Here is a 15,602-nt window from a genome sequence, read left to right as displayed (position 1 = left end):
GGCACTCAGTGCTCTGGGCTGGGGACAAGGCGGGGATTTGGTACAGGTGGGACTCGATGGTCTTGGAGGCCTTTTCCAACCTCACTGGTTCTGGGATTCTGTAATACAGGAGAGGGGAATCCAGCCCAGACGTGCCTCAGGAGTGCAGCAGTGGGTGGTTTCCTGGGCACACCCTTCACACCTGGCCATTCCCTGTGTGTCCCCCAGCTGGATCTCAGCAGCTGGAAACTCCTTTTGCCTTTCCTACGCCAGGGAGCAGGGCTGGCTCAGTTTAGATCCTGGCTCAGTTCAGGGCTGTCCTGTCACTGGGAAGCTGCTTCATGACCCATTCACCTCGAGCAGTTTTTGCTTTTTTGGGGTACCCCAGCCAAGCTCTGCACTGCAGAGGGGAGTGGGAGCCACGTCCTCAGCAAGGTCCCTCCTCCAGGGCAGAAGCAGATGCCAGGCTCAGAGGCTCCCTGCTTTAGTTAACTTTCCTCTGAGAGGGCTGTGGATGGCAAGGCAGCTCTGTATATAACTGAGATTGTATAGAATGCTCTAACACTCAGGTAACAGGTTTAATTTTCCCTCAGAATAATTACTACTTCCTTTCCACCAATTTTGAGCAGCCAAAGCACTTCTGCTTTTATCACCTAAAAGTGAGCTCTGGTTTTAGCACCTGTGCGTGGTGCCTTGTAAAGCTCATCTTGTGTAAAATGGTGATAAATGGAGGCAGTGAACCAAACCAGCTCTGTTTGGGCAGAGCCACGGGGGAGGACAGAGGTGCAGACACTGTGTGAGGCAGCTGTGTCTGCTGCCCTGGCACAGAAGCAGGGAATGCCTGGGGCTGGAAAAGACTTTAAAGATCACCCAGTACCACCCTGCCATGGCAGGGACACCTTCTACTGTCCCAGGCTGCTCCAGCCTGGCCTGGGGCACTTGCAGGGATGCAGGGGCAGCCACAGCTGGTCCCAGTGCCTGTGCCTTGCTGGGTTCCCTCCCAGCCTCACAACGAGCTGCTCTGGGCTCCCAATGTTCCTCAAGGATCCGTGAGTGAATAAATCCCATCCCAGAGTCCCTGGCACAAACCTGCCACCACTACCCCCTGTCCCCAAGTGCCACATCTACTCGTTGTGAAATCCCCCACTGCCCCAGGCAGCCCGTGGAACACAGGAGGGCTGGAACATGAGAGGGTTAATTCTGCTGTCCTTGGTGTCTCTAAAGTCACCCTGAGCCCCCTCCACGTGTCCACTGCCCCTGCCCAAAGCACGTTCCAGTTCCACCCTATCCACGTTGACTTCCCATAATTTATCTCGCAAACCCCCGAGCTGCTGTTCCTGATACGACTGGAGGATTTCTGCCAACTGCTTCAAATGAAAATCAATTCATTTCCACCCAGAGCTCCAATCTGAGGCGATGAGAGAGGGCGAGAGGGAAAGCAGGAACCCAAGTGAGGTTTCAGAGTCACTTTATTTGCTGGCAGCACAAGGAGCAGCTTAGGCTGATGGAGCGTGGAGGGTCAGGCAGGGGACCCTGGCTGGGCTGATGGGATTAACCCGAGGGATTTGCACCAGCAGGAGCAGTGAATCCCATTTACTGCAATAAATAAACCTGCAAATGGGTGGGACTAGTTGGAAATGGGAGGTTGGATGGATTCTCCTGGCTGAGAGGGGGCCTTGGCTGGGTGGTGAACCAGCACGTGCTGGGGTTTGCTCACTGCTGTGGAGGGAGGGGGTGAGGCAGAGAAAATCATGTGGGTTTCTTCTTACTGTTCACTAGAGACTAACTCTTTTCCACTTTAAATATTTACCCCCTTGTAATTTGATGGACTTTGTGTTCATCCTCTGATGGACTCTGTGACACCTCCCCCAGTGCTGGTGACACCCCAAGGGTGCCAAACCAGGCTGTGACCCAGGGGTGAGGGGTGCTGGAGGCTGAGCTGGGCTCAGGTATCATCAAACAAACCCCTCGTGCTGGGCTCCACGAGGCAGTGAGGTGGAGAGGGAGGAGACGTGTCACTCCTTAGAGTTCCTAAATGCTTTTGGGAATAGCCCTGGCAGCTTTCTGTGGTTTGGCACCTGCAGCTCTCCTCAGGGGAGCCACAGGACAGCGAGCCACCAGCTGTGCCTGTTTCAGCTCAGGACACTGCAGGTCCACACCTTCCCCTGATCCCACACCTTCCCCTGATCCCACACCTTCCCCCAGTCCCACACCTTCCCCCAGTCCCACACCTTCCCCTGATCCCACACCTTCCCCTGATCCCACACGTTCCCCCAGTCCCACACCTTCCCCCAGTCCCACACCTTCCCCCAGTCCCACACCTTCCCCCAGTCCCTCACATTCCCCTGATCCCACACCTTCCCCCAGTCCCACACCTTCCCCCAGTCCCACACATTCCCCCAGTCCCACACCTTCCCCTGATCCCACACCTTCCCCCAGTCCCTCACATTCCCCTGATCCCACACCTTCCCCCAGTCCCACACCTTCCCCCAGTCCCACGCCCTCGCTGTCCCTCGTGCAGGTGATGCTGGCAGAGAGGAAGGGCACGGATGAGCTCTATGCTGTGAAGATCCTGAAGAAGGATGTGGTGATCCAGGATGATGATGTGGAGTGCACCATGGTGGAAAAGCGAGTCCTGGCTCTCTCTGGGAAGCCTCCCTTCCTGACCCAGCTCCACTCCTGCTTTCAGACCATGGTAAGAGCTGGTGGGTGCCACAGCTGGTGCCCACCAAGGGGCTGGTGGACTGGGTGGAATGGTGTCCCAGGGCTGGACATCAGGGCTTGGAGCGGCCTGGGATGGTGGGAGCTGTCCCTGCCATGGCAGGGGGTGGCACTGGATGAGCTTTAAGGTCCCTTCCGACCCAACCCGTGCCAGGATTTTATGTTCTCTGTACATCACTGCACTTGCCAAAGCAACTGTGTACTCTCTGCCTTGGCAGCCTCACACCTTCCCAGTTCGCTGGCAAAAGTTCCTCCAGGACCAAAGTGTGGGTGTGTGACATGGAAGTGGAATGCACAATAGCTGCAGCCTGAGATGTGCTCAGCAGGGAGCTGCTGGTGGCACTGGAGGTGATTTCCCAGCCCCTCAGGTCCCCCCAGCCCACAACATCCCTTGTGGTTCAAGAGCAAAGTGCTGCACCTTTTCCCAGGACTCATTCCTCTGATCAAAGCCCTGAGCAAAGGGACGAACCTAATCCAACGTTCAGGAAATCCACTTTTCCATGGCTGTGTGATTGGGTTTGTATGAGTCAGGAGTGGAGAGGGGGATGAGGGACCTTTAGCACAATCCCTGCCCTGCCCTCGAGCAGCCTGTGAATGAGAATGTCCAGGTACACATCAGTGGGAATCAGCAGAGTCCTTTAGAACGGTAACAATGCTTTCCAGGAGGATTACATTTTAATATTATCCCAGAAATTTCATTTACCAAACACATTGAGTGTATTTAAAGCCTGTGGCCCGGCTTTGCAGCACAGCAATCAGGATGTGGCAGGAGCAGCTATTTCACACAGCATCTCCCTGGCATCTGAAGTGAGTCAGAGCAGGATTATTCCTGGCAGACCTATAGTATCTTAATAGTAATCGTATTTGTAATGTAATCAAAATGTATAGCAGGGTGTATTATCAAATGCTGGCACAAAGCACTTTGATTTCTGGGAGCACAGTCCAGAGCACAATTCTCCACCGGGGCTGTTGGCTCAGCAGCTTCGGGAGAGAGAAAAGCCCTAAATCTGTGTTTTAAAGAAAGGGGGAAGATGAGCAAGGAGAGAGCTCCTGCCTGGGGCTGGAGGGTGAGAGGTGCCTGTGCTGGGGGATCTGGGGTGCTCTGCTCTGAAAGGTCCCAGGTCAGAGCCTGGGCTCTGGGATAGGGGTGAGCTGGGGTGAGCTGGGTGTCCCCAGGTGCCTCTGCTGTGACCTCTGGGGCACAGCAGCCACAGCCACACTGAGATGATAAATCACAGAATCACTGAGATGATAAATCACAGAATCCTGGAATGGTTTGGCTTGGAAAGGACCTTGAAGATCATCCCATGGGCAGGGACAAATTCCACTAGTCCAGGGTGCTCCGAGCCTGGTCCAACCTGGCCTTGGGCACTGCCAGGGATCCAGGGGCAGCCACAGCTGCTGTGGCACCCTGTGCCAGGGCTGCCCACCCTACCAGGGAAGGATTTCTCCCCAGTATCCAGTGAGGTGTGGATGGGGAGCATGTCCTGGTGTCCTAGCTCTGCCTCTTGCTCCCAGAGTGCAGTCGGGCAGGGGATGGAGCAGTTAATTAGCAGGGGATGGAGCAGTTAATTAGCAGGGGATGGAGCAGTTAATTAGCCCTGGAAGTGGCACCCAGGGAAGGGGCAGTGCCACCAGCTCCATGCCAGGCTCTGGAGTGCATCCACATCTCCCTGCTGTGCTGCTGCTCCGTGGGTTTGGGTGATCCAGACTTGGCCAGACACTGCCCATCCTTGGTGGCACTGCCAGGAGCCAGGCCAGCTCTGTGTGCCCATCCTTGGTGGCACTGCCAGGAGCCAGGCCAGCTCTGTGTGCCCATCCTTGGTGGCACTGCCAGGAGCCAGGCCAGCTCTGTGTGCCCATCCTTGGTGGCACTGCCAGGAGCCAGGCCAGCTCTGTGTGCCCATCCTTGGTGGCACTGCCAGGAGCCAGGCCAGCTCTGTGTGCCCATCCTTGGTGGCACTGCCAGGAGCCAGGCCAGCTCTGTGTGCCCATCCTTGGTGGCACTGCCAGGAGCCAGGCCAGCTCTGTGTGCCCATCCTTGGTGGCACTGCCAGGAGCCAGGCCAGCTCTGTGTGCCCATCCCTCCGTGCCCGTGGGCAGCCCTGCCATCTGCCTGCTTTAGTCACTGAGCTGCTTCCCCTGGAGCACCAGCTCTCCTTCCCCACCCAAAGGAGGAGAGTTCAGCTCCTGCTTTTAGAGCTCAGCTGGCTCTCTCTGTTTCAAGAGCCCGTCTCTTTAATATTCTTGCTCCCAGAAGCAGATCGATATATTTAGGAGGCAGCTGCAGCCCAGCCGTGGCAGTGGCTGCTCAAGGTGACATTGCTGCACATGGCCAGCCCCTGCCAGGGCTGTCCTTCACACAGGGGGTGCTCCCGAATCCCCAGGCAGCTGAAAAGCCAAATTCCCTGCTCCATCCCATCAGTGCCACGTGTTTTACACCGTTGCCCCTCTGCTGCTGTGTTCCATCCCCTGGGGCTGCCCCATGGCTGGGGGCTGTGGGGGGCTCCTCTGGATGGGCATTGCCAGGCTGGGCAGTGCCCCGTGGGTGCTGAACCCCAGTTCCTGCCCAGCCCTGGTCATGGCAGTGCTCCAGCTGCATCTCTTGTGGGCTCCCTGTCCTTTCTGTCTGAAAAGCAGGGCAAGGCTTATCTAAGGAGGAAATGAGCAATGGGAATTGTTTTTATTATTATGTAATGCTGCCAACCTGCAGCTCCTGCAGTGCTCCAGCCTCTGTGTCCTTCCTTCCTTCCTTCCTTCTATGGGTGGGATGGGGCAGCCCAGGGTTGTCACTGCAGGTCTTTGTCTCCTGTCCCTCTCCAGCTCTCCTGGAGCCCCTGTAGGCACTGGAAGGGGCTCTGAGTTCTCCCTGGAGCCTTCTCTTGTCCAAGTGAACATTCCCAGCTCTCCTAGGCTGGCTCCAGAGGGGCTTCAGCCCTCAGAGCAGCTCCATGGCTCCTCTGGGCTCCCTTAACCCCCTGTGAACAGGACCAGAGTGACCCCTCAGACCAGGCTGGGAGTGGGGAGAGGGGTGCAGCCCCTCCTGCCTCCCCGGCTTGACCAGGGGTCCCCTGCAGGCCGGAGCACCCCCACACAGGGTCACCCATCCCTCCTGGGAGTGGCACCCATCCCACCTGGTGTTTGGTCCCCATGGGAGCTGCTCATATCTCCTGTGCATCCCTTGACTGAAGCCTGGGGAAATGCCAGCAAGGACCGGCAGAACACTCTGGAAATGGCTTCTGTCAAGAAATGCATTCCTGGGAAGTGCCAAACCTCTGGTTTAGGGGTTCCTCCACTTGCCTTCTCCAGTGGATCTGACTGCAGAGAGGCAGAGCTCCAGCCCTGAGCATTCCCAAGGAATTTGTACTCATGGCTCTGTATGAACAGGAGCCCTGCAGCCCGTGGGGAGGACAGGGATGATGAGTGTATTTCCCTGGAATTACAGATTGCAGCTGCCAGTCACCTTGATTTCTGTTTCTGACCCCTGCAGATTCCCTGCTCTGATAATCCTGCTGCTAATTGCTTGGGGACTTTTTTTGTTTTTGTTTTTTTCCTTCAGGATCGCTTATATTTTGTGATGGAATATGTGAATGGTGGGGACCTGATGTACCAGATCCAGCAGGTTGGGAGGTTCAAGGAGCCCCATGCTGTGTAAGTGCAGTGGTTTGGCACCTGTGGGGTGGTTATGGGATGTATCTGTGCCATGGGGCTGGAAACAGAGTCCAAGGCACAGACTTTGCAGTGCAGCTCCTGGGCAGGAATCAGGAATGGGAAGATACAGAACTCTTTGCCATTTTAAGGAAGCTGGTGCCTCCACCTCACCCTTGGGGTGCGTTGTACTTGTCATTAATTGAGCTAAGGAGGTAAATTTAGGTACATAAAGGCACAGGGCAGGGAGGTTGGGGTTTGGCTCCTCTGCCAGGGTGGCCAACCCTAGAGTTAAGTGGGGGGCTTTGGCTCCTGTTGCTGACAGCCTCCAGATGCTCACAGAAAACCCACAAACGCTGAGCCTGGTGGTCTGAACCAGGGTCTTGTGTCTGGCAGAGTCTCCTGAGACCTGGAATATTCCCAAAAGGCAGTGCTGGTCCCACAGTGCCCGTGGCTCCGGGAGCAGGGATGACTTTCCCAGCTGCACTGCCAGCATGAGGAGCAGCCCTGGATCCAGCTCTTGCTTAATTTGTGTAACCACAAGTGACAGCCCCCAGCAGCCTGGTGGCATCACTGCCCGGTGTGAGCTCAGGCTGCCTCGGGTCATCCTCGTGTGATCCTGCTCTGGAATTTCTCTGCCTTGTCCTCTGGTCACATCTGCCTGACGCGTCTCCTTTGCTGCCATCTGATCAGGAAGGTTTTCATTTATCTCCTGTAATTCCTTTTAAACCTCCTCTTTCAGATTCTACGCAGCAGAAATTGCCATCGGGCTCTTCTTCCTGCAGAGCAAAGGCATCATTTATCGGTAGGTGAGCGGGTTCCTCCTGCTCCTGCTCCTGCTCCTCCTTCTCCTCCTCCTCCCTGCCTTCCCCTGAGCTCCGTCCAGAGCTGCTCCTGGGGTCCCACCCTGCCTGCAGCCCCCAGCCCAGGACTCCCTCTGCCCATGCCATGGATGGGGTCTGGCAGCTGCCCAGGTAGGGTGGCAGGATCCTTAAGGTTGGAAAAGACCAGTGGGATCACTGAGTACCTGTGGGATCACTCAGTACCACCATGGACACGTGGTGTGTCCCCAGAGGGAGCTGGGAGCCGTGGGGTGCCCCAGGTTTGGAGGTTCCTGCTTTACCCCAGTTCATGGGAAGGCAGCTCTGGTTCTCTCCTGGCCTTGTTCCATGTGTTCCTCTCCACACAACACAAATGCTCCCTGGCAGCTGGAGCAGGTCCAAGCCCCGAATTTGGCTGCAGGGCCCTGCTCTCTTACCATTGCCACTGGAGTCAGCGCTTGCTAGTGGCTGCTCTGAGCTCTGCAGTGCCACTCTGTCACTTCTGCTTCAGCCACCGAGGCTTCTTTGCCATTCCCAATATGATCCCAGCACCCAGAGGTAGCTGGGTCGCTGCCATGTGTGGGAACCAGGCTCACAGGCTGCTGGTTTAGCTCTGAAACCAGCGTTCACTGCTCTTCCCTGCCTGGGAGGGTTCCCAGAGCCCAGGGTGGAGCAGAGCATCCTAATGAGTGTCAGATGCCATTAAATGCTCTGCAAAGGGAGATGCCAGCACTGCTGCTGGAGTCAGGAGATGCTAAAGATGAAAGAAGTGGAACAAACTTGACATGAGGGCTGTTCTTTGCCATCAGCTGCTACAGAGAGATTCTAGGTCTGTTGGTCCCCAGTGGCTCCACTTCCTTCCTTCCTTCCTTCCTTCCTCTGAATCCCAATCCCAGCTCGTGTCCATCTGCCTTTGGCCTGTCAGGGTTCTGAGCACTGATGTGATAATTAGAAAATACAACCTTAAATCCAGCAAGAATTTTTAAACTGCCCCAAAATACCCAGTGCTTGCTACAGAAGTGTCCCTGAGGCTGGAGCTTCCACTTCTGGAGTGGTGGCTCAAGGTTGGGATTCAGATCCAGGGATCAGTGCTTGGATCCACTTCTACAGTTTGTGCAAAGGAGCAGAGCTCCTGGGGGCTGGGTACCCCAGCTTTCCTGGGAGTGAGGATCAGAGGGAAACACAGTGGGTTTGTATTCTGGGGGGGCAGAGCACAGGTGAGGCAGGGACTTGTGCTGAGTAGGTGCTTCTCCTTCCTGAGAGCTCGAGGTGCACTTTGATTTTCACAGCAGCGAAAGAAAAAAATCAATTCAATCCTTCTCCTGCCAGATGAGTGTTCTCCATCACACACTTCAAAGGGCTGTGCCCAGCACGGCATTCCTCTGGGTTAAAAGTAAACTCAACACTCCATCCTGACAGACCTCTGACTTATTTAAACTCGTTTCCCCAAACATCCTCCAGAGGGTCCGGGTGTGAGACGCAGGCGGAGCTCTGGGACACTCACTGTGTGTTGTGGCACGCGTTTGTTCTCTCCCTGCAGAGACCTGAAGCTGGACAATGTGATGCTGGACAGCGAGGGGCACATAAAGATCGCCGACTTTGGCATGTGCAAGGAGAACATCTGGGACGGGGTGACCACCAAGACCTTCTGCGGCACTCCGGACTACATCGCGCCCGAGGTAGGGACAGGAGTGCTGGTCCCTGGGCAGCCTCCCTGCTGCTCCCTCCCCCGGGGTCACCGTGCTTTGGGCAGCTTTGCAGCTCAACCAGGGCCATTCAGGAGTTCACCATCAGCCTGCAAAGCTCGTGCCCTCGGCGCTGTCCATCCCCACGTCCCCCTAAGGGAGCGGGGATGCTGGATCTGCCTCCCTGTCCTGCTGTGTCCTGCCTCCACCTCAAGGAGCAGCACATCCTCCTGCTGCTCTCCCTGCGGCGTTTTCCCTCGCTGGGGTTTTTCCCATGTCCATCCTGCTGGCAGCTCTGTGCCTGTTCTGTCCTTGGCATGCTCAGACCCACCACAGGTTGCTCCTCACTTGTTCCCTTGCTCCTGGAAATGACAAACCCAGGAGCTCAGCTCTGCCCCTCACTGTGTGTGATAGAAACTTCCAGCACAACATGGCCAGTGAGAAACAGGGAATTGTCAGCGGGTAAGATTTTCATGTGGAGTGGAAATCCTTAGATCTCTCCAGCTCACTGTTTGCAGTGAGGGGCTCCCCACCTATGGCTCTAGATCCCCACAAAATGACTTTGCATTTGGTTATTACTGATGTGATGGAGTCACACAGGACGCTTCCATGAAGTGCTGTATGGGCACAGTTTAGTGCCAGACTTGTGAAATTCAGAGGAGCCATTATTCTTAAATGTCCATTCCCTTTACTTAAAAGTATCCCTCTAAACTCTTGTCACTCTGCTGAATTTTTGCAATGATGAAGCTAAAATGTATTTGTTTAAATGTTTTAGAGAAAGAGATTCTCTTTGCTAGGGCATCAATGCACTTGTGTGCTAACCCACATTGTGTTTGCTGCACCCAGTGAGGTTTCCCACATCCCTCATCCCACCAGCATTAATACTGGTGGTGCAGAGCTTGTCACTGTGGGTGATTAATGCTCCTTCAGAGCAGGACAAATGCCCAGTTTTTCATGTGTTTGCCCAAGTGTTTTCACTTTAGCTCTTATTTTCCTCTCCTTGCTGTAATTCGTCTTTTTTCCAAAAAAAACCAAAACAAAACTAAAGAAAAAAGAAAAAAAGCAAAAAAAAAAAAAAAAGCAAATGGGAAATGAGGATACAAATTACTTTGGCACCCAGGAAAGGCGTTAAAGCCCGTGGGTCTCAGAGGAGCAATCCCACAGCATTTGGGGACAGCAGTAGTTGTGGTGCTGTGGTCCCCCTGCTGCTCTGTGCCTGCTCCTCCGGGGAGCTGCAATGTGCTCAGGACAAAGTGGCTTCAGGGTGGAACTGTCCTGCGATGTGCTTGACCCACTTCTGGGCCTTTTTCTATTCTGAGCAAAGCTCTGTGTGCTCAGGTGACAGGGACAGCCTGAGAACAGCCCCGTGTGTGATTCCCTCTGAGCAAAGCTCTGCTCACCTGCCGGGCTGTGACCTTCCCAAACCAGCAGTGGGGCACTGCACAGGACAGGGGATTTCTTCTAAAGGTGTTTATGGTGTGAACTGTTCACACCTGAACTTTGCCAGGGTGAAGAGCAGGGGGAGGGACTCGGGGGAGAGATTTCAGTGCTGGAATGTGTCCCAGGGAATAGCCCTGTCCTCCTGCCCGCTGCAGCTCAGGATGGCTTTGCCCTGTGCCACCAGCTCGGGCTGGGGGTGTAATGCTGCTGGTGCTGTTTTTGCAGATCATTGCTTACCAGCCCTATGGGAAGTCTGTGGATTGGTGGGCCTTTGGAGTGCTGCTCTATGAGATGTTGGCCGGCCAGGTAATTGAGTTTTAATTGATTCCTCTGGGCTGGGCCACATTGCACTGTGAGCACAGGCTGCCCTGGGATTTGCCGTGCGGATGGGGCACCCCTCGAGCTGGGGGTGACACTGGGCGTGCAGTGACCAGGCTCGTGTCCCTGTGTGGGGCTGGCTCCGTGGCCAAGGACCACAGCAGCACGTGGGAGCTTTGAGATGCAGGATCTGGAGCTGGGTGTGCTTTGCCCTAGGCCCCCTTTGAGGGAGAAGATGAAGATGAGCTCTTCCAGTCCATCATGGAGCACAACGTCGCCTACCCCAAGTCCATGTCCAAGGAGGCAGTGGCCATCTGCAAAGGGGTAAGGGCTGGGCTGGGTCCTGTGCTGGGCTGGGGGAGTGTCGGGAGTGAGAGCCTGCAGCCCTGGGGCTCCCAGCTCACCCCAGTGCTCCCCAGCATCACCAGGGTCTGACACTGTTGGGTTCTGGCGCCTGTGCCCTCCTGTCCTAAAACCACAACTTGTGCTGCTGTGTGTGTGTGCACTAAACCCAGGTTAAAATAACTCCTGCGTCCTGTCCAGGCCCTTACACTGAGCAGAAACACAGCTGGGACCTGGGGCAGGGCAGGGGCAGGGGCAGGGGAGACCTGGGCTGTTGGCTGCCAGGTGGGAAGGGAGGGCTCACACAGCCTGTGCCCCACCAGCTGAGCACAGGGCAGCTCTGTGAACCTTGGCCTGAAATGAAAAATGATGCTCAGAGAAAATGTGATTCCCAAATAGTTTTCCCAAGATCAGATACAAAACCTTCATCCCTCCACTTAGCTGTGATAAGTTGTCCTTCAGGACCACCTGAAGCTCTGGTGGTGTCTCCACGAGGTCAGGGCAGCATTTTCATTATCCTGTTTCTTAATTTGCAGTGAAGCTCTTCCTCACCCAGCATCCCAAGCTGGGCTCTCCATGGACTGGGCCTAGGCCTGACTTAATTGCAGCCTGAATTAATTTGGGATGTGATGGATAAAGGCTGGCAAGGTCCTGATGTTGTTTTGTGTGTTTGGGACCGAGCCTCATCTCACCCCTCAGTGCCACACACTGCTATAAATAAGTGTTTGTGTAGGAATTTAAGAAATGTTTGCTTATAATAGTTAATATTGAAAATATCTGAATGTTCTCTGTCTCAAAATAGTCTTTCTATCTACAAATGAGACATCCTGTGCTCAGTGCTCCCACCGTGGCATTTCAGAGCCTCTTCCTGGCGTTGCCAGGATTCTGAGCTGGTGTTCAAGAGGAATATTCACTTGTCCCATGGGGAAAAGCTGCTGCAGGTGTTCCCACCTGGAATGGGGTGCAGGGAAGGGGTGCTGCCCTGCCACACTCAGCAGGAAAATCGAGTCCTTAATTCAGAAACCAGGGGGATTCCCATAGAGGCTGTGACCATCTCCCATCCTCTTACTGGTGTTGTTTGGGATGGAAAGGGAAAATCCAGCGTGTTCCTGGTCAGGCAGGGGCTGGGGACACTGCTGAGCATCCCCCGGGCTGGGGCAGCAGAGGCTGGAGCAGGGTCCAGGCTCAGAGCTGGATTTGTTTGCTGCTGCACCAGGCACAACGTGGGTGCTGTAAATCAGTGAGCAGGGACTGCAGGGACTGCTGGCTGTAGCTGCTGTGGCTTTTCTCACTCTGAGGATGGGAGGATATTTGGGCAGGCACGCAGAGTTGGTTCTCCATCAATTCCTGTGGTTTTTTTAGCAGTGGTGGTTCCCTCTGTGTTACTGTTGTTTCAAAAACCTCATGGCATTTTTTGCCACCACTAAACTGCTACACCAGAAAGTTTTAATTAAAAGGCTCTGTGGGATTTAAGAACTTTTCAGTAAGCTGGGAACTCAGTGTTTACTCCTGAAATAGTGAAATACCTCTTGAGGAGCTGCAGCAGCTCTGTGAGTGCCTGGTGAGGCAGGACTGCCAGCAGGGCACTGGAGAAACCTCTGCCTTCACTGGTGAGGGGCTTAGGATTTCACCAGCACCTTCCCCAAACCCATTTCATTGTTCCTCCCCCCAGTTTCACTCCCATGTGCCAGTGCCAGCCACCCCTGCCTGCTGCCCTGCCGGGAGAGGGAACGTGTTTGTTCCTGAGGAGCTGGGAGGCTGCAGAGCCCAGAGCCAGGTGCTCACCGGGGCTCACCGGGGCTCACCGGGGCTCACCGGGGCTCACCGGGGCTCCCCAGGCTCGGGGGCTCGGTCCCAGCAGTTCCCACATCAAACAGAGCACTGCCCTGCTCTGCTGTCAGCTGCCTTTGCTGCAGGCTGACCTCAGAGCTGTGTCCGTGTGCAGGTGCTTCAGGGGGGCTCTCCTGAGCCCCAGGTTGGTTCCCAGGAGCCTTTCCCACCCCACGGGAGGGGTTTGGTGGTGCCTGAGCAGAGCAGCCCTTTCCACAGGAGCAGCTTGTTCGTGGCTGTCAGCTCCCTCTTTAATTTCTGCCCGACAGCGAAGGCATGGAATGTTCTCTGCAGGATTTGGGGGATATTTACAGGGGTTTTGGGTGGCATTTCCCCCAGTGCTGCTGCCTCATGCGTTTTAGAGGCCGGGACATGTCACCTCTGCCACCTTCCCATGCTCCTGGCATTTGTCCTTGGGTTTTTATTTTATCAAGGGTTGCGTGCTGCAATGCCAAGGGAAACTCAATTATTAATGAAAAGCAAGTTGGAAGAATATTCTTGCTTTTGTTTTTGCTGGCCCCTCCCTCCCTGGCCCTCAAGCTTGGCTCCCTGCTTGGGGATGAGCTCTGCAAGGCTGATGCTAATGCCAGTCACATCCTCACCCTGAGGAGAGGCTGGAAAATCCCTGGCCCAGCCTGCAGAGCCTGCCAGGCCCTTGCTGTTTGTGGATGGGCTTTCCAGGGAGGTGCTGCCTGGTGGAAGCTGCTCTCCATCACTCTCCCAGCTGCAGATGCTGTCACAGCTGGAGGCCAGGGATGTGGAGCTGTTTGCTCACAGAGCAGTTGGTGGCTCTGCTCTCACCTTGTATCTGTTGCAGTTTTTTTTGTCTTTTCAGGGTTTTAGTTTTTTGTGGGGATTTTTTTTGTTTGTTTGGTTGGTTTTTTTGTTGTGTTGTTTTTGTTTTGTTTTGTTTGTTTTTTTTCCCCAGGATTTTCCTTGCTTTCAGTGCTATTCCACTGTTAAAGATTGGCTTTCCTGAGCAAGTTTGTTTGGTGCCATCGGGGTGGCAGGGCTGACCTGTGTCCAAGCAGTGGGTGGGAGGTCTCTCAGCTCCCCAGCCAAGCACTGGCACCTCCTGTCCCTCCCAGGGACAGCCCTTTCAATAAAGCAGTGCTTTTGTTGTGGGAATAAAGCTCATATTCTCCATCTTTATCAATGTCTTGTGAATCTCTGGAATCTCCATCTGATCTCTGAACAGGGCTCAAAGCCTGCCCCAGGATATTAATGTTGTACAGCTGTAATTCCTGGGGCCCCTCTCCCTTATTGAGCCAGGGAAGAGGAGAAGTTTAGGTGATAAACAACATTAATGGACTGTTCGTGCTCTTTTTTTCCTCCAAATTGACTCTCTCATTAGAAATCCACCTCGTGTCTGTGCTGCCACAGCTCCAGAGGTGAGAGAGTTCTGCTTCCAGGGCTGCTGAAAGTTTTGGAGGGCAGATCGTCCATCTCAGAGGGGCCAAGGGTTTTAGAGTTAACTCTGCAGGTGCTGAGAAGTTCGTGCCAAGCAGAGGGACGGCCGGGCAGGTGCTGAGGGAGCCCTGCCAGCACCCCGGGGCTGTTCCTTGGCAAACCAGTCTCATTCCCAGACAGAAAGGGGATGTGCCCATGCCACCAGCGCTCACGTACCTGCCATCTGCACAGTCTGCTCTCATGAGCCACTGTCAACCTTCCCTGAGTCACTCCAGCTTCCTCCTCAGTGTCCTGTCCTTGGAGCCCCAAAGGCATCTGGAGGAGACGGGACCCTGATGTGGGGTGAACACAGCTCCCAGGGGGCTCCTCCGAGGGGACCCTCTGGGGAGCAGTGGGACACGCTGTGACTGTTTCCTCCCTGCTGTCCCCAGCTGATGACCAAGCACCCTGCCAAGCGCCTGGGCTGTGGCCCCGAGGGGGAGCGGGACATCAAGGAGCACGCCTTCTTCCGCTACATCGACTGGGACAAGCTGGAGCGCAAGGAGATCCAGCCCCCGTTCAAGCCAAAGGCTGTAAGTGTGCTGGGTGTCCCTCTGTCCCACTGCTGGGTGTCCCTCTGTCCCACTGCTGGGTGTCCCTCTGTCCCACTGCCTTGTCCCCCCGTTCTCCTGCTGCCAGGGAGTCTCTGGGGTCTCTCCCAGCCTCGGTGGGTGCTGCTCATCCTGGAGGTGTCTCCTTTGGAGATGACATTCCCTGGGATCTGACACTGCCCACTGCTGGGCCAGAAGTCCCTGATGCCTGGTCCCAGCTCTGCCTTGCAGGGGTGGCAGCTCCCACATTCAGCTCCTGGACCCCTTTGTCTTGCAGCCTTGTTTGTTTTGTCATCCTGGGTCTGTTGGTCTGTTGGGTTTTTTCTCTTTTTCTCAAGATGACCAGGTCTTTCTTTTCCTTAATCCCAACTTTATTTCAAACACCCAAGTCTGCCTGGGTGGGCAGTGGAGCCAGATTTCACCACAGCTTCTCTCCAGGGTGGAAGGAGGCTGATGCCTGGCTCTGTGGTGAGGGGATCCTGGCTGCTCCTCCCCAGCCCTGGCTGTGCTGGAGAGATGTGCTGGGAGTGCAGCCTGGGGGGATTGAGCAAACCCAGGTGGAGGCAGCAGCAGCTGGAAGCTGTTTGTTAAAAAAGACAGGAATGCTTGAGTGCTCCTTGTCCAGCCGTATTTGCAGTGACATCTGTCCTTGTGACACCAGAGCAGGGGTGACACCAGAGCAGGGGTGACACCAGAGCAGGGGTGCAGCCTGACCCCCAGTGTGGTTCTCCCTGCCCATGGTGCTAGGGCTGCTCTGTGTCCCCAATCTCTGCACGACCCCTGATGTCCCTGTGCTCTCCCTGCCCTTCTGTACCCTG

The 15,602-nt window shown here is 55.2% G+C and overlaps 1 protein-coding gene across 2 annotated transcripts in view; it reads left to right on the top strand.

Moving 5' to 3' along the window:
• PRKCB (protein kinase C beta) overlaps window positions 1–15,602 on the top strand; it is an 88,831-nt gene that overhangs the window by 62,561 nt on the left and 10,668 nt on the right. For both annotated transcript variants that reach the window (XM_062503246.1, XM_062503244.1), the window contains exons 10-16: window positions 2,501–2,674; window positions 6,260–6,351; window positions 7,091–7,153; window positions 8,710–8,848; window positions 10,520–10,600; window positions 10,829–10,936; window positions 14,626–14,766. In XM_062503246.1, coding sequence (XP_062359230.1) covers window positions 2,501–2,674; window positions 6,260–6,351; window positions 7,091–7,153; window positions 8,710–8,848; window positions 10,520–10,600; window positions 10,829–10,936; window positions 14,626–14,766 — 798 coding nt within the window. The remainder of the gene's footprint in view (window positions 1–2,500; window positions 2,675–6,259; window positions 6,352–7,090; window positions 7,154–8,709; window positions 8,849–10,519; window positions 10,601–10,828; window positions 10,937–14,625; window positions 14,767–15,602) is intronic.

Source organism: Cinclus cinclus, chromosome 16, assembly GCF_963662255.1.
Source record: "Cinclus cinclus chromosome 16, bCinCin1.1, whole genome shotgun sequence".
NCBI classification, from domain to species: domain Eukaryota; kingdom Metazoa; phylum Chordata; class Aves; order Passeriformes; family Cinclidae; genus Cinclus; species Cinclus cinclus.
Note: the sequence above shows the minus strand (reverse complement) of the source record. Positions and strands in the feature narration are given on the sequence as shown.